The 18,013-nt window shown below is 46.7% G+C and overlaps 2 protein-coding genes across 17 annotated transcripts in view; one reads left to right on the forward strand and one right to left on the reverse strand.

Annotated features, from left to right (window-relative positions):
• The window catches only part of FAM219A (family with sequence similarity 219 member A), a 51,575-nt gene extending 35,112 nt beyond the window's left edge, over window positions 1-16,463 (reverse strand). For 2 of the 6 annotated variants that reach the window (XM_049091881.1, XM_049091879.1), the window contains exon 1: window positions 16,029-16,454. In XM_049091881.1, coding sequence (XP_048947838.1) covers window positions 16,029-16,055 — 27 coding nt within the window. In that variant the 5' untranslated portion in view covers window positions 16,056-16,454. Of the gene's footprint in view, window positions 1-15,995 lie in introns of all 6 variants that reach the window. The other 4 variants (XM_025432106.3, XM_025432108.3, XM_025432105.3 and 1 more) reach the window with 4 other exon arrangements.
• DNAI1 (dynein axonemal intermediate chain 1) overlaps window positions 1-18,013 on the forward strand; it is a 125,340-nt gene that overhangs the window by 47,344 nt on the left and 59,983 nt on the right. Inside the window, exon 2 of one of the 11 annotated variants that reach the window (XM_035697131.2) lies at window positions 4,447-4,550. The exons of 8 other annotated variants lie outside the window; for them this stretch is intronic. In XM_035697131.2, coding sequence (XP_035553024.1) covers window positions 4,545-4,550 — 6 coding nt within the window. In that variant the 5' untranslated portion in view covers window positions 4,447-4,544. Of the gene's footprint in view, window positions 1-4,446; window positions 4,551-16,609; window positions 16,855-18,013 lie in introns of those variants that run through there. 2 more of the 11 variants (XM_035697129.2, XM_035697130.2) reach the window with 2 other exon arrangements.

Below are 18,013 nucleotides of genomic sequence, written 5' to 3' on the forward strand. Positions count from 1 at the left end.
AATATGATAGTCACATATGACAAGGGGTAACTAAGTAAAGGAGATAAAAAGATTGAATTCACTCATTCATTCATTCAACATATATCTAGTGAACGTTTACTATGTGTAGGTTACCTTACAAGGCACGGGGGATATAATGGGAAGTAAAAATAGGTATGATCTCTGCCATCATGAAATTTAGCCTTCAAAAGGACCCATATGAATAGAATAGTCATACAAACATATGTGAAATTATAAATGTAAAAAGTGCAATAAGGAAAAGACCACTGATGAAGTCTAGAGTTTGAAGGAAACCCTCTGTGATGAAACTATAGCTGAGCTAAGATCTGAAGGATGAGTAAGAGTCAACCCAAAAATGGTAGAAAGTATAGGGAAAGCATTCCAGGCAGAAGGAACATGTGCAAAGGCACTAAAACAGAATGGAGCCTGGGATATCAGAGACATAGAGGAAAAGCCAGTAAGGTTGACTGTGGTGATAAGAATTAATGTGGTATGAGATGAGCTGGAGAAGAAGGCAGGAGCCAGATCACATAAGGCTTTGCAGGCCATGTTAAGAATTTGAGTCTTGGGATCCCTGGGTGGCGCAGCGGTTTGGCGCCTGCCTTTGGCCCAGGGCGCGATCCTGGAGACCCGGGATCAAATCCCACATCGGGCTCCCGGTGCATGGAGCCTGCTTCTCCCTCTGCCTGTGTCTCTGCCTCTCTCTCTCTCTCTCTCTCTCTGTGACTATCATAAATAAATAAAAATTAAAAAAAAAAAGAATTTGAGTCTTTATAATTAAGAGCAAGGGGGTAGCTGTTGAAATGTCAGGGGCTGTACTGAGCATCCATCCTACTTGGCAATGTTTCCCTCTGATATCTCTTTTCATGGGGGATAAAGGGTTAGGGCTTCACACAATTTCTGCCATGGCCATCCAGGAGAAGGGAGCAAAAAAGTAACCTGCAACAGGTCTCTTCTCAAAACAGAATGAGGCCTTGTGAACCCTCATTGCCCAAGGAAGAACTGGGCATAAAGAGGAATATGAATGAGACATCAGGGTTTGGAGACTCTCATCAGAAATCCTATACTGGTGATAGGCTGTTACTACAGAACCCCTAATGTTTTCTGACTTGCATGGCTGCGTCCTTAGCCAGTCTCCACATCTCAGACTTCCTGCCCCAACAGATTATCCACTGCATTGGAATTAGTGACTAAGGGATTAATAGCTATTAAGATGGGGTGGCAGAGGTACAACAATCCTACAGGCAGGGGTGTGTTCAGCTTTGCAAGCAGCAGCTCTCAATTTCTGTGTGCCTTTCTGGTTAGCCAGCTCACAGCATCCATAGAACACGCAGTGTGTTGATTGGGGGCACATGCGCACAGAGTGTAGTCTCTACAATCTTTCCTTTGTAAGGAGAGAAACTAAGAGTGGAGATCCTGAACAGCACAGGAATGCTAAAGTACCAGAAGGTGATAGCTCTGTTCTGGCTCTCAAGACTCGTTAACTTGGCTGGAAAGAGAAAAGGGCCTAAGACTACTAGAGCTGCCTGCCCCACCCCTCCTCCAACCTCTCCCAACCCACAGCCCAGCTAAACAGGAAATCAGGCCTGGGTCCTTGCCAGGGCCAAGGCTGGGGCAGGAAGCTCAGGAAACAAGTGAGAAAGACCGTCTTCAGCATAGAAGGCTGCTTAGAAATCCCTGGGAAGATAAAATAAATCCAGCCCCTGCTGAATTCCTCCAGAGGAGGAAAACACTAGAGCTGCCTTCACTCTGTAGCATGGTCAAGCATGGCCTAGCAGGATTCAGAGAGCAGACCCAGAAGCTTCATGGGGGAAACTGTATTGTCTCAGTGAGAACACATTCCAAGTAAGGACCCTCTTCTCAGAGAAACAAAGTTCTTCAGTGAAGTGGGCTGAGTACCTCATCTGCAGATATCCTAAGGCCATCCCAGGCTGATAAGGAAATGATGGTATAGGATAAGGGCAGTGGTAGAAAAAGTAGTCCTAAAAGAGGTTATCTGTAATACCTGTTGAGGAGGGAGGGGTGCAGGCAGACAATTGACAGGGGTTCTTTGCTATGCAAGTATACAGGAAAATCCTGATTAAATAATGGACTGAGGCAGACCAGCAATGACTGCTCAAAACATTAGGTGAAAGGCTGAAGGGAATGTGTGTGTTAGAGACATGAGGCTAACTACACCACTAATTAATCTGAATTTCACAAAAGGTAGGACAACCATATGTCCTGTGCCTCTTTCCTAATATGATGCAATAGGAAGTACTCAGCACACCTCAGAAGTGTTCTTCACACAAAAAAAGTCGAATCTGAATCTAATCAGACCTTGAGATATAATGACCAGTTTGCAGAAATACAAGAGACAGAGAGAGGATTATAAATGAAATAATTATTCAAAATAATCCAGTGGGTGGGGTATAGGTGAAACAAGATTAGTCCTGGGTTGATCACTGTTGAAGTTGGGTGAGTACTAGGGAGTTCATTTCACTTTTCCTCTACTTTGTATATGCTTAAAATTATCCATAACAAAACATTTTTAAAATTTGAAGTTCTGCAGACTAGAAACTACCTTCTCTAGTCCTATTACTGGGAGAGTATTAGTAGCAACATGGTCCTTTCCAAATGTTTCTTGAGCCTTGAGAGTTGGCCTATGGGAGTTGAAACAGCAGCAGGATACCCTCTACTAGCATCAGTACTGGGGCTTTCCAGGAAGGCCCCACTCAGCCAAAAGAACTCTACATCAGTCATGACAGGACAGGCAGGAGCAGGAATCCTCTGGTCAATGGAACCCCTTTGGGAATCAGCAGGAGCACAGAGCACTTCCATCTTTAGCTGGTCGCATCATGGCCTTGTAAAGGAGGCCAGGGACTCTTTTCATGATGATGAGAAAAATAAGCCATCTTTTCACCCTCTCCTATAAAAGCTCACTTGGGAACCATCAACAAAAAAAAAATGGAAAATGCCAACCCCTTAATCACATCAATCCTTAGATCAGAAATGATACAGTAATTTGCAGTTCATTTTCATGTACATGATCTTATTTATTTTATAAATAGCCTGAAAGAGTTTAGGAGCTTGGCTAAAGGTAGTAGCGCTAGACAACAAAAGTGGTAGATCTAGAATGTACCTAGCTTTCCTACCATTGTTGTGCACAGCTCCTGCCCTGAAGCCAGTGCCCCTCACTAGCTCACCCAGATCTCCACAGCCCCTCAAGGATACTGAAGCCAATTCCTCTCGTGGGAGTTCCCTGAGACTGCCTCACTGCTGTAGTTCAGTCCCTTGGCAAATAAAGAATCTGAAACATGAGGCTCTATCAAGAAGTTGACAGGGAGCCTGATAGATGGTTCCTGACTGGTTCCCTTTGATGCCACTGGTTTGCTACCTTGACTATCACCTCCCAACTCAGTCTCCTTCCCTGACTCCACATAATTCTCCTCCTCTTCCCCAAACCACTAACCACCACCACCTCCCCATGTCATTACCTCCACTTGGCCTTTCTCTGAGCTTATGATATACTCTGAGCCAGCGCTGAAAGCAGCAGGACAGCCGAGGACAGAGAGGGCTTTCTGGAAGCTGAAATCCTTATGCAACACCTTTGGGATTTGCAAACAGTTCAACAGAGGTCCTTCTCACTAGCTATTGCAATCTATATGCCAATGTAGCTACTGGCTGTCCCACTAGAGGCAGTCCGGTCCCCGGACAGAATAGCTTGTAGCATTTGGCTTTTGTGGTAAGGAGAATGTGAACCCCATGCCTGATACACAAAGAACAAGACATCCAGGCTGGCACTCTCCTCCCTCCAAGAGCTCCAGATATTTTTTCCATCTCCAGGAGGATGTGTGCAAGTCATAGAATGTTGGAAGACTCAGGTAGAAGCTCTTCATCAGGAGAGTCAAATTGCTCGCTAAACATTATACGTCACAACTCTATTAATAGTGCCTCCAGCCTTATAGCAAAGCTGGTAGCACTGTCATCGGTTATACTACCTATGAGAGAGAAGCTGGACCAGCGTTCCTACGTTCTCCTATGTACTTCACTCCAGAAAACTTACCTAATGCTGCAAAGGGAGAGGATGCAGAAGGGTCCATTTGTAAGGGATTTAGACTACCAAATCTGGGAGCCTCCACCTCACTGCGGAACAGTGGCAGCAAGTCACTCCTTGTCAGGGCATTCAAGGTTCTTCTCATTCTGTGGCCTGAGTTCAAACATTACTTTTTTTTTTAAGATTTTATTTTTAAGTAATCTCTACACCCAACGTAGGGCTTGAACTTCTAACACTGAGATCAAGAGTCACATGTTCTACTGTCTTAAGCCAGCCAGGCACCCTCCACAATGATATTTTTTTGAATAATGAATGAGTGCCCCAATCCATGTACTCCCTTGAACCTCCCACAATTCCCACATGTATCTTCTATTCCACTCACTAACTCCCACCTACTCATTTTCCTCTAGGTCTCTACTGGTGCCATCCATAGAATCACCTCCCAACCTTGTCTCCTTTTTTACTCATCTTTGGCAAAACCAGCTACACTCTTCTGTAGTTCTGTTTCATGACAGTAAGTCTCTTCTTTGCCAGACTGTAAGTTCTGGGGGCAGAACTATCTGCCATGGAGTTAAAAAGAGGCATTGGGGTGATGAGACTCACAACATAGCACATCAAAGTGGACCCTCAATTTAGGATATGTATCAAGTTATGTGCTAGAGGTTATAAAGGCTTTGGGGATGGTTGAGAGCTTACAAGAATAGTCAGGGGAGGCTTCCTGAAGAAAGGCAGTTTATATGGTCTTCTGAAGGATACACAGGAATAGGACAGGCAGAGGAGGAGTAGGGAGATAAATGTTTTTTTTTAATTTAATTTTTTTTTTCATGAGAGATACAGAGAGGGAGAGAGAGGCAGAGACACAGGAGGAGGGAGAAGCAGGCTCCATGCAGGGAACCCAACGTGGGACCCAATCCCGGGACTCCAGGATCGCGCCTTGGGCCAAAGGCAGGCGCCAAACCACTGAACCACCCAGGGATCCCCCAGGGAAAGAATTCTTAAGAGGAGAGGAGGCCTTGGGGTGCCTATGGCTCAGTCAGAGCAACATGTGACTCTTGATCTCAGGATCATGAGTTTGAGCCCCATGTTGTGTACAGAGATTACTTAAATAAACATAATGAAAAAAAAAGAGGAGAGGAGGCCTAAAGATACTAATAGACAAGAGAGCATGAGGGTCCTGGTTTTGACTCCTTACTTCATTCCATTCACTTCCCCTCTTGAATAATAGTATCAGCATAGAACATAGGACTTTATTTTTTCTTTTTTTTTTTTTTTTTTTAAATTTTTATTTATTTATGATAGTCACAGAGAGAGAGAGAGAGAGAGGCAGAGACACAGGCAGAGGGAGAAGCAGGCTCCATGCAGGGAGCCCGACATGGGACTCGATCCCGGGTCTCCAGGATCATGCCCTGGGCTGAAGGCAAGCACTAAATCGCTGAGCCACCTGGGCTGCCCAGAACATAGGACTTTAGACAGCACTGACCTGTCACCTCCAAGATCCTCAACTCCTAGGACCTGAATGCTGCTCAACAGCACATTAGCTCTGCTCATGGCTAAGTCACATAGTAGACTTATATGAAGTTTTCTGTCTACATATGCACTGGCTCTCTGGAGGTCTGCCCTAGCCTACCCAATCACACAGTCTCACCTAGTTTCAAATTCCATATTGCTGAATTCAGTCAGCTACCTCTCTGGGAGTAAGAATCAATTACATACATGTGGCATAGTTTCTAATAAATATGAAACCACCATTTCACTGGCACCAGTGGACCCTTACTTGTATTAGCAGCCAGCCCAGCGCACGATGTGATTCCAGGTTTTTGCCTTGATTCTGCACTGCAAAGGCAAAGGTCTACCTATTTCAGATGTATGTTGAGTTCAATATAGCAATGGGTACAACTATTAAAATATGATCATGAAACCTCAACTGATAATAGAAGTACAATATCAATATTATGGATAGCGGCTGCCCCACAGTAATCTGCACCAGTCAGATCACATGGAAAGGTCAGGTCTAGTTCCAGGGGTGAAATACTCAAAGAATTCATTACAGCAGCCAGGATAACTGGAGATTTGGAAATCAGTCTCTGGGAAAATGGTTAGAAAGAAAATGCAGGGCCTAGTTTGCCTGGGGAAAAAAAAAAGTGCTAAGGCTGTATAGTCCACATCAGGGCCTTTCCTCTCCAGCAACTGCTGGCTTAAGGGTCTCCTCTTGTAGCCTATTCCTTCTCCTTGATCCTTTCGTCAAGGGCTTATAGTTTCATCTGAAGTGTGGCCAGCTACTTATATGGTACTTATGAGGTCTCTTCTTAAATCTGCCTCTTTTTTCTTCTTACTCACTCAGCAGAGTCAAGGTTACTTCCTCTTGCCTGGCCTATTTCCAAAGGATTATTAACTTTATATGAAGTCAATACTTCAAAAATCCATGTTGAATATGAGGATAGGAAAGATCAGTTTTCTCCATTCATTTCTTAAAGAGCCATATCATAAGACTCCAGACCCTCTGTGAAACATATTGCTGAGCTGGCTAACATCTCCAAGATTCTTCCTTTCCTATGTTCTTTGCCTAGGATAACTATGGTGTCTCAGGGCTCAGGGGTGCCGGAATGGCAAACAGAAACAACATTTTCCCTGCTGAAGACCATAGCAGACATGGCAAATCAACCATGTCACTCTTTCTAACTGAACCAGGATTCTTCCTCAGAATCCACCTTAACAATCTAGACAGCCACTACTGATCAATGGACATTGACATAAAGGGTGAAACCTGCTTATCATTCATGCTTTATATAGCCCATGGAATAGGGAGTGTAAAATGATTATGTGGGAATGCCTCCTAATCTGCTGTGACCAGGGGGCACATTTAATGGTACTACAGAGGAAGTGTTGAGGCACCTACCTAATCAGGGAATCATTTTTTCTGCTTAAATCCCAATTGAGATAAGGTTCCCTCTGATGAGAGATTTCTTTCTGATGACTATAATCTTTATATTCTCTCCTATGTAGCAGAACACAAAAGGGCAGAGCACAGCCCAAAGCTACAAAGGAGAAACAGGACTGAGGCTAGCAGCAGCCACACAAAGATTCAAAGTAAAGTACTAAATGGGTAAAGTGTACAGTATGTGAATTATGTCTCAATATCTCAATGAAGCTGTCAAAAAAAAAAAAAAAGTTAATGGTAAAAATACTGGTTTCACCAGACCAACATTTAGTAGAGGGAATTAAAGGGAAGTAAAACCCCTTTAACATTATCATGAGAAAAACTTGACACAGTACAATGGATTTGCTTTTACATCGACCCAAGTTCACTAAGAACTTCCTACTGATAGCAATAAGTCCAGACCCTGACACAAAGCAACAATATCCCATTACAGACTAGCATGGGGCAAAATGGTATGGGTTATAAAACAGGCTCAAAAGAACTGAGAAGACTATAAATCTAGACTGAATCAGAAGAAAGACTAATTTCTTTTTTAAAAAAGATTTTAGGGGACCCCTGGGAGGCTCAGTGGTTTAGCGCCTGCCTTTGGCCCAGGGCGTGATCCTGGAGATCCGGGATTGAGTCCCGCATCAGGCTCCCTGCATGGAGCCTGCTTCTCCCTCTGCCTGTGTCTCTGCCTCTTTCTCTCTCTATGTCTATCATGAATAAATTAAAAAAAAAAGATTTTATTTGTTTGTTTGTTTATGAGAGAGAGAGAGAAAGAGAGAGCAGAGGGAACAGCAGAGAGGAGGGGAAAGAATCCCAAGCAGACTGGATGCTGAGCATGGAGCCCCATGCAGGGCTCAATCATGACCCTGAGATCACGACCTAAACTGAAACCAAAAGTAAGATGCCTTACCTCTCCCAGGTGTCCTGAGACTAATTTCTAAGAGAAAAGCATTCCAAAGAATATTCCGTAAACCACATTGGTTCTATATGATGTTAATAGATGAAACATGAAAAAAGGTTCCACAGTTACACAAGCTTGTGAAACACTGGGTTAAACAAAGCTGGAAAGTCTATATTGCAGGACTACTCAGAGCCTTTAAAACACTATTAAACATTGTGATAGGATAGAGTATGTAGTGTTTCCCAAAGGAATTTGTCTATAGATCCTTTTTATTCCCATAAAGTATCTCAAAGGATCAATGTTTCTAAGAATTATACTATAGGAAATGCTCATCTAAGCCATGCTTGGCTGAGGGCTTCACCAATTCCTTTACAAGGATAAAATTCAGAATTAATATGGGGAACTATAAATCATTTATAACTTGTATATAATTAAGTTTAAGTTAACTACATAGTAAAATATATATGGTTCTCATATGATTTAGATGAAGTTAATTCAACAAATCTTAAATTACCTCTTCTAAATAGTTGGGGTAGACTCTGGTTATGACAGCCAAGAGTCTGGTGGTGAAAACAGGTAAAACTAGATCAGGTACCACAGTAGCTGGACTCACCTCTGCCTGGGTGTGGCCTTTGGCATAGCTACACTCCTCAGGGTTAGAATGGTCAAATACCCTTTCTGGCCATTAGTTCCCTCTTATGCTTACACACACATCATCATCATCATAGAAACTTAAAATTGATCCTCAAGAACCACAACCAGGGATCTCTGGGTGGCGCAGCGGTTTAGCGCCTGCCTTTGGCCCAGGGCGCGATCCTGGAGACCCGGGATCGAATCCCACATCGGGCTCCCGGTGCATGGAGCCTGTTTCTCCCTCTGCCTGTGTCTCTGCCTCTCTCGCTCTCTCTGTGTGACTATCATAAATAAATAAAAATTAAAAAAAAAAAAAAAAAGAACCACAACCAACTGATCCTCAATTTGACATCGCTGAATAACAACAGCAACAACAACAACAACAACAACAAATATATATCTCCTTGAACCAGCTCCTAAGAAGATAAGACCTAGATTGAACTCCTACTGGCCCCTGTCTACCAGTCCCCAAGGCCAGACCTTCTGGCCTCCTTTCTAGTGGACTTTCCCACTCCAGAGTCCCTTTCTAGAGCTCAGGAGTTCATTTGGCTGCCCCACAGTGAAGCTTTGGGTCATGTGCCAATTTCTGAACTCCAGCACAGAGCCAGATACAAAGCTAGGCCCAGCTCTGCCTCCTTCCTTCCTTCCTTTCTCTGGCCCAGATGGCCACATTCCCAGTAGAATCTCCTTAGGAAACAATGACTTGAGAGCCTGCTGAGCCACGCCTCTTGCTTCCTTCAGCCAGCATCTCTGGGTATCTACTGTTAACCTGATTCTCCTCTTCCTGTTCCCTTTGGGCCTCCCTGCACCTGTTCTCCCAGGGTCTGCTGGAAGGCATGAAGCAGCTAAGCCCAAGAAGATAAGTCTCCTATATCCTTTCTAGATACAAGGCTCCATCTGCCCTTTCAAGTTGAGAAGAGTCCTTGAGGTGAATCAGATTCAAGTGAAAAAGGCTCTGTTTTCTATTTCTTTTTCTTCTTTTCTTTCTCTCTTTTATGAAAAATTTATTTATTGGGCGCCTGGGTGGCTCAGTGGTTGAATGTCTCCCTTTGGCTCAGGTTGTGATCCTAGGGTCCTGGGATCGAGTCCCACATTGGGCTCCCTGCAGGGAACCTGCTTCTCCCTCTGCCTATGTCTCTGCCTCTCTCTCTGTGTCTCTCATGAATAAATAAATTAAAATCTTTTTTAAAAATTTATTTATTTGAGAGAGAGAGAGAGTGAGAGCATGGGGGCAAGTGGCAGAGGAAGAGGGATTGAGAATCTCAAGCAGACTTCATGCTGAGCATAGAACCTGATGCACAGCTCAATCTCCTGGCCTTGAGATCGTGACCTGAGCCAAAAATCAAAAGTTGGATGCTTAATCTACTGAGCCATCCAGGTGCCCCTGTTTTCCATTTCTTTTCACTCTGAGCAGCAGTCAGTCAAAAGCAGCAGGGGGCTGGAAATGATTCAGCTTGACACCCAACTACCCATGGAAGCCCCTGATTAAAAGGCTGAATTTAGAGCCTTTAAGAAGACAAGTCACCTCTGAGCAATCTCACTCCAGAAGCCTGCTCCCTTGGCACACCTTGCCTGGAAGACAGCAGCCTGGAAACTGCTTCTATACTAAGTGGAGCTTTCCAGGCTGGTATCCATCAGAGAAGAAGGGTTATGTATCCTTTTTCATTCTGACTCTTGCAGGTGAAGCAGTAACTCACACATCTATCCTAAAAGAAATCAATGAGGGGTGCCTGGGTGGCTCAGTCAGTTGAGCATCTAGCTCCTGATTTCAGCTTGGGTTGTAATCTCGGGGTCCTGGGACTGATGTGGGGCTCAGTATGGAGTATGCTTCTGCTCCTCTCTCCACACGCTCTCTTTCTCAAATAAATAAATGAATCAAATCTTTAAAGAAGAAAAAAAAAAAAAAAAGAAAGAAAGAAATCAGTACAAGAGCCCAGCTCAACCAATTAGAGAGAAAATCGTTATAAGCTTAACCAGGATGATGGTAAAAGGCCAGGCCAGAAACTGCAACATAAAAACACTCTCTTAGCCAACAAAGGATTTTATTATTCCTTCATCAAAGTGCTGCTGGGAAACAACAACAACAACAACAACAACAAAGCAGCACCACTGGCTCCTTGTTGCCACCAATTCACTTGCATTCATCAAAGCAGGTTTCAGGGGAAAAGTAGTCACTGGTAGGTGAGTACGCTTCTCAGTATCCTATTTGAGGCTGTTGGGGGCCAGTATCACTCTGACAGGACTTTCCAGGACTCCTGAGTCCCTCATAACCCCAAGAATGCGGTTTCAAAAGCAGAGCAAGAAAAAACAGCAGCTTTCTCCCATATAAGCAGTCCCTGAAGCCAAGAAGTACACAAACAGCCCCCCTCAATTTCCTGGGGTCGTGATGGTGCCTCTTGCCTTCCAGATATCCATCCCGGAAACGTGGGAGTCATCCTTGACTCCCTACCTCTCCCCAGACCTCCAAACAGGTACCATATACTGCCTATTCTATTTTATTTGTATCTGTATAAGGATCCCTCTTTTCTTGCTGCTTTAGTATCAGCTTTCATCATCTCTTTCCTGGATTTTTACTGCACCACCTCCATTTTAGTTTTCCACCCTCCAATCTCACCTTTTCCCATCTCTCATCTGCTACTAGAGTGATAGTCCTAAACTCAAATTTGATCGTGCTATTCCCTTAATTAAACCCTTCATGCATTCAATTGTTTCTTCTCCATGCTCTTTGGCTGGCATGCTTGCCCTCACCTCATCTTCTTGATCTGCCAAGCTACTAGTCTTCATCTAAGCACCAGTTCAGCGGCATCTCCTCTGTGAAGCCTTCCCTGGTCACTTGATGAGAGCACTTCCTTTTTCCTTTGGCCCTTCTTGGTCTGGTTCTTACTTCGTGCAGTGCTCATTACCTGCATTACCTCAGTCCATCCTGACTGTGTGTATCCCTGAAGCAAGTAAGATTCTGTGTTATTAAGCCCAGCACAACATCTGGCAGAAAGTCATTTCTTAGTGTTTGTTGACTGAAGAGAGGAGTAGTAATGGAGAAAGGGGAGGCCTGAGCAAACCTGATCTTCACTTTGCAATACTAGAAGAGAGAGAAGGATATGCCTCTTCTCAGAACCTGAGAAATACTACTGGGTCATAAGCCACATGGACCCACTAGGAGAATTTACCCTTAAACTGAAAAGCCATCTAATTACAAGAAGGTGACTTAAGGCTCCCAGACTAAAGAATATATATAGGTCAGTTTTTCACTGTGGGTTCCTGCTATCTTTACAATGTTCTCTCTGCCACTTTCAGGAGCTACTGTGGCCTACTCACTGAATTACTGCCTTGACCATCCCCATCTCCGAGTGTCAACAGGCAAGAGGAGTCTGGGATATCTTTCCAAACTCATGTGGTCAAAGGGGGTCAAACTTCAGCATTCCTCATCTTCTCCCAAGGGCAGTGTCACTATTTCTCAGGAGCACCCTCCACTGATTTTCACTCTCCCCTGACATATATCTAAAAGCTTCCTATAGCTGTTTGAGCCCATCCTTTTCCTGGCCACCTATTAGAGAAATCTCACTTGTCTCTATCCTTAAAGTACCCAGAAATGAGCATATGCTCATGAACTAAACAAATGAGTTAATGGATAATACGGGTTTCAAGGAGGACAGACTAGCATTTCTTTCAGACATACAAAGACCCCATCTGGTGCCGTATTCTTTTTTTTTTTTTTTTGGTCTCTTAGGTTCTGAAAACACAAGAGGTAAGATGTTTGCCTGACATAATTAAGTCCTTAAAAGCTCCATTTGTTTTGTTCTTGTTTTTGCAACAAATCTCTTCCTCTCCAATTGCAGCCAAAGAGAAGACATAGACTGTGAGGCTGCACAAACCAGCCGAACAAATAGGGCCAGAAAACCTATTCCTGCTTGCTCACTTACACAATAGCCCAAATTCAACCCAACTGCTCTACAGAGAGCCTTGGACATCTGGGAGCTTCCCTAGATCAGTGAGGTGCATGTGTGGCTGGGACACAGAACTGAGTACAAAGTGTGCCTATCTCTGGCAGTTTCTTCAGGAAAATCTGAGTGCTCAGAAACACTCAGGATTGTCTAGGAGATGAACACAGCAGGAGTGGAGCATGGGGACTATGTCTCCAAGAGGAGTTCTCATTCCTTTCATAAGGAGACAGGAAGAGACCCTGGGGAGCTCTCAGTGATAGGCCCAGGCCTGGTTCAGCTGCTGAGATGCAGCCAGGCCAATTAAATAATTGTGATGGGAAAAGAAGGGAAGCCACTCCTTTCAGGCAAACTCCCACCCCAGACAGAAGGCTCCATGCAGCTGTGGCAACAGCAGCAGCAACAACAGGGCAGGGATCTCTTCCTCTTCCTCCCACTTAGCTGAGAACTAATGCTTAAATTAGCACCTTAGAAACACCCAGATCTGCTGGCTGTGCCTTCTCTCCCAGCTCCTGCCACTCCCTTAGGCCCCCTTTTTAAGCTTGAGGTTCTCTTTCAAGTAAATAAGAAAAAAATAAAAATCTTCTCCCCTAGAACTAGAGCTTTTCAAGTAAAGAATGCCCTCTGGATTCTTTCCAACCACTATAGGCTAGGGAGGGTTCTTTAATGATGGAGTCCCTGTAACAGGCCTCTATTGGTACAGTGTGGGCCAGATGCTGATATCAGCATTGTCTTGTTTCCATTATGGCTAACGGAGACAGCCCCCACTCTGCCCTCAGAGGGGCTCTCACCGAAGGAGTGAGCATGAACAATAAAACTTCTACCAAACTGTATCTGTGTTGCTAACTACTGTGTCCCCAATACCTAGTGTAATATCTGGAACAGAGCAGATACTACATAAATATTTGGTGAATAAATTAGCTAAAACAGTGATATTAGCTCCCTATGATATTCCTGGGAAGACAGGGTGAGGAGCTATTGTTTAAATTTTAAAGAGATAGTCTGTCTTTGTTTGATAAATGAGAAAACTGAGTCCAGAGAAGAGAAGAGACTTCCTAGAGGTCTCAATTAAAAAAAAAAAAAAAGGCAAAAAATGAAATAGGTCACAGTTGAGTCCAAGCCTGGGACCCTAGTTTTTATGGTCTACCCAAATACCTCTAAAGAGCCACTTTGCCCTTCTCTTCTGTGGTATACCACTTTGATTCCTTATGCCTTGAAACAAAGGCTCTTCCAGAAACTCCACCCAAGAGTCTGATGGTCTCAGTAATACACAGAGCATTTAAGGAGTTCTGAGGATCCTCTAAACTTCAATCTGGGAACAGAGGTCAAGAGGTAGAGATCTATAGGGCAACATCTATGCCTCCAAATGGAAGGATGACTGTATTGCCACTTCCAAAAGGCTCTCATTAACCTCAACAAAGTATCCTCCTGCAGCAAAGGGCTCCTTTAGCCTTCAAGGAGAGGGTCTGAAGGCAGGCACAGCTTTTCTGATAAGTGCCTCCTTGCATAAACATTTCTACTCCAGAGTCACACAGACCAGAAGCACCTCAGGAGTCTTTTGGGGTCACTATTCAAACTATCCTTGAGAACTTCAGGTGATAATAAAGGCACCAAGGACAACTAAGAAGGCCTTGTGACACCATTCCTTCCCCCTTTTCCTTGGACAACTACTGCCTACCTTCTTAGGAACCCCAGATGGGAGGCAAGAACCAACTCATTGCTTTCTTCTCCTGACTCACTTGGACCTCTTCCTCCTACTTCATCCACCCTCCCTTTTGATTCTTGATTAGATGGTTAGAACTGGAAGGGCAATCTAGTTTGACAAGCCAGGCTGGAAAGATAATCTAGAAAGGAATGTTCTCTTCAGCCAGCCTAAAGTTCTTCAAGTTCGTGGGACAGACTTCTCACCAGGATTTTCTGGCCCCAAAATATTCCAATGATGGCATCGGGCTAGGAAAAAAGTCCATCAGGATCTCTTTCCCCACTTTAATATTATGGTATACTTTTGTAAATCTGTTTGGGCTTCTAGAACTAAGTAATCACAAAAAGGGGAAAAGGCCACTCATCTCCTGCTATTGTAAATCTCTGTTTGGGCTTCTAGAACTAAGTAATCACAAAAAGGGGAAAAGGCCACTTGTCTCCTGCTAGGTGGTTCCTAATGATTCTGTCTACCATTCCCCCAAAAGGTGTGGCTTAGAGTGGGTGATGGGTCCCTGCCAAGATCTGTCTGGTCTGCTGTAATGGTTAACTACTTGCTCAGGAAGCTACAAAGCACATCTGTTAGCCAGGGGCCCAAGGGCCTAGGAATAGAACCTATTCCTCACCTCTCTGCCTAACATAGAAGGAGGAGCCTTAGGGAGCTCCAGATCTTCAAGCTTTGGAGAGCTCTGTTTAGCTCCAGCAGAGCTCAGAGAATAGGGCATCCACACCTTCAGGGTCCTGGCCTGCCCTGTTTCCTTCCTTCCAGCTCCCGCTCGGGTTCCAAGGAGGAAGGGAGATGGAAAAGTGAACAGAGCTGGGCACTCCCTCCCTTCCCCCTCTCCCTGTACCAGCTGCCTAGGCCTTGGCGGCGCCTCTCGCCCCGCTGCCCACAGCCGAATGAACAAGCCCGTCAGGCAGCCCCCTTGAGCGGTGGCCACCGCGCATGGTCTCCCCACGACTGGCCTCGGTCGCCCGCGTCGCCCTCCCCTTTCCATCCCCTTCGCGCCGGCAACGATGACATCATTCCTCCCAGACTCCGGGACCGCGGACTGGCAGCAGGATGGGCGCCCAGCAAAGACTCAATGCACGTAGGCCGAAGATGCTGGGGGCTCTTCCGAAAGGGTGGGCACAGGCGGTTCCAGAGCGACCCCGCCCCCTCTCCTGTCGGTTCCCGAGCTGTCTCATCCGCGCCCCTGTTTCTCCACCTCCCCGCGGTGCTCTCTCCTCCGCGACTCCGGCTCTAGCAACCCCCTACGCCTAAGACTCCCTGCGCTCTCCTCCGGAGAAGAACAGCATTCAGGGGTCCTGCACCGACCCCCTCGGCCCCAGACCCGCATTCCCATCCGTATCCAGCTAACTGGAGGGATGGCCCCCTTCCTCCTCTGCCAGTCTATTCCCAGTCCCTTTTAGCCTAATTGCTCCTGGCCCCCTCCCCCGCTCTGAGCATCACAGGCCTCTAGGGCTAAGCGGCTCCTCACCTCTCAACGCAGCCCCCAGGGCCTGCCGGCGGCGGGGCCCCAAGAGAGTTCCCTTCCTTTCCCAGTTAAGGGCCTCCCCTAGCAGTGTGCACCATTGTGCCCCAAACGTTCCGACCGACGGTCCTCCCCGAAGCTCCCTTGGCCTGTCTTTGCTGACAGAGCCCTGAGCCTTTACAGGCCCCTTTCTGTCACCCCGCGTATTCTCCCACGGGTTTCTTGTGTTCTCGTCCTGCAAGCCCCCCTCCCCCGGCGATGCGATTTCAAGGCTCGCGTTGCCCCATCCCAAGGCGCCCCCTCCGCAGTCACCAGGGCCTGATTCCCTCCCTCGCCCTCGGGCAGCGCCCCCTCCCGGTCCTGGCCTGCCCGCCGCCCGCCCCCTCACCAGCGGCTGCATCTCCGAGTGCGCGGTGGGCACCTGGAACCGGTCGATCTCCTCCATCATGGTGCCGGCGGGCGAGCGGGCCAGGGGCCGGGCGCGGCCAGGGACGCCGACGGGACCGCGCGGGGCGGCGGCCCCAGGAGTCGGGTGGGCGGTGCAGACTAGGCCGCCCGGGACGAGTCGGGCGGGCAAGTGTCGGGACAGACGGAGGGACGGGCGAGGGGCGGGAGGTTCGCCTGCTGGCTAAGACCGGCGTGGCTCCGTGGGCTCGCCTTAGTGCTACCGCGGCTGTGGCCGGGCCGAGCCGCAGGTCTTGCCTCGCCTCCTCCTCCGCCGCCGCCTCCTGTCAGCAGCTCAGCCACTGCGGTGACTCGGCAACTCCACTTCCGGGTCCGGGACACCGCCTGAACTTGCATTATTCATGAGGAGGCGGTGCCTGGTTGCTCTAGCCCCTCCCACATGCGGGAGTTCTAATGCAAGCTGCCGCGCGCGGGTCGTATTATTCCTGAGGGGGCGGGTCTTGTGGAGCCGGAGGTTCCCCGAGCGCGCAGCCCCGCCTCTCCCTCGAGCCGGGAGGGGGCGTCAGAGGCGCCTGCGCCTTGGCTAACGGTTGGTTGCTGGGCAACCGCGTCAGGGAGGAGCAGATTCTATACTGCAAGGGCGCGGGGACCCACAACGAAGGCTGTCCCCAAAGAACCCCTGCGATTGGGAATTTGAGTGACAAAGAATCCAGATTTCCTGTGCGTGATCGAGGGGACAAACTACTTGTCCTCAGGAAAGAGAGCATTTTGTAGGTGTTCCAAGTGTAGAGGTGTTTCCTGCGTCTATCAAGATGCCCCAGAAACAGCCGCCTCGTAGGCAGGTAACACAAACCCCGACTGCTCTCTCCCAACGACCTCTGCCCTTCTCCACCAATGACCACTGATCATACTTTTATTGATCCTTCATCGTCCTTTCTCTGTTGACCCTTAAACTTCTCTCTCCCTGTGACCCCTGGCCTGTGTTCCCACTGACCTCTAACCCTGTCCTCTCTCCCTCTAATCCTAGCTCCCTCTCCCACACTGCCCCTGACCCACTATTTCCTACTTCCCTTTCACTTGTCCTCCTTTCATCTTTCCATTTCCTCTCTCCACTCATATCGCAAACCCTTCTGACCAACCCGTCTTCCTTAACCCCCACCCTGACTCATGTGTCCCTCATTGCCCTCACATTCTTGTTCCAAAGAAATTCTTTTTCTAGACCTTTGCTGGATTCCCAGTGCTGGGCTAGGTGGGGACACAGGCCTTTGAGAACCCACAGAAGGAGTGCAAGAGAATTGTACAGCAGACAGAACAGATTATGTACAGGAATTTGGCTTAGATTTTCTGTGCTGGGTGACTTTTCAGGAGAGAGAGATCAGGTAAAGAGGAAGAGGAGAGAGACCTTTCTCTCATTCTTGCCCACGCCACTACCTCACACACCTGCACACCCCAAACACTGGCCCCTGACTATTTCTGGAACCTCATATGTCTCTCTCTGCTCTGAGCCCCTGGACCAGTCCTGTGACCCATTCAGCCATGTGAACATTGGGTCTTTGTTGCCACCTGGCCAGATGTCATTCCTTCTCATAGGAAACCCAAGAGTTGGCCCCTTCAACCACCAAGTACAGAGTTCTATTTTCACCCCCAGCATCACTCTTGATAGAAGGTGAGGTAAGACCTGGCTTCTCAAGGATCCCTCTGTGGTTGCCACTCAGTCCTTTAAAAATTCACTTTTCCAAGCCCTTTATGAGTTATCACTGTGTAGCTAATATGCAGTTTCTAGGTTTGTGAAGCAGGACTTCTATTTATTTATTCTAAATTTCCCTCATTCAGATGTAGGTATTTTGAGGTTTGGAGAGCAAACCTGTGTCCATCCTGTTTGTGACCTTACATATTTTGGTCTGGCCTTCTCTTTATTAGCCTTTGCTACTTTGCTTCTTTGGCCTTCCATAGCAAGTGGACTCATCTTTCTTAAATCTCAGCAACGGTGAAGAGGCTGCT

The sequence above is a fragment of the Canis lupus genome, chromosome 11 (genome assembly GCF_003254725.2).
Source record: "Canis lupus dingo isolate Sandy chromosome 11, ASM325472v2, whole genome shotgun sequence".
NCBI classification, from domain to species: domain Eukaryota; kingdom Metazoa; phylum Chordata; class Mammalia; order Carnivora; family Canidae; genus Canis; species Canis lupus.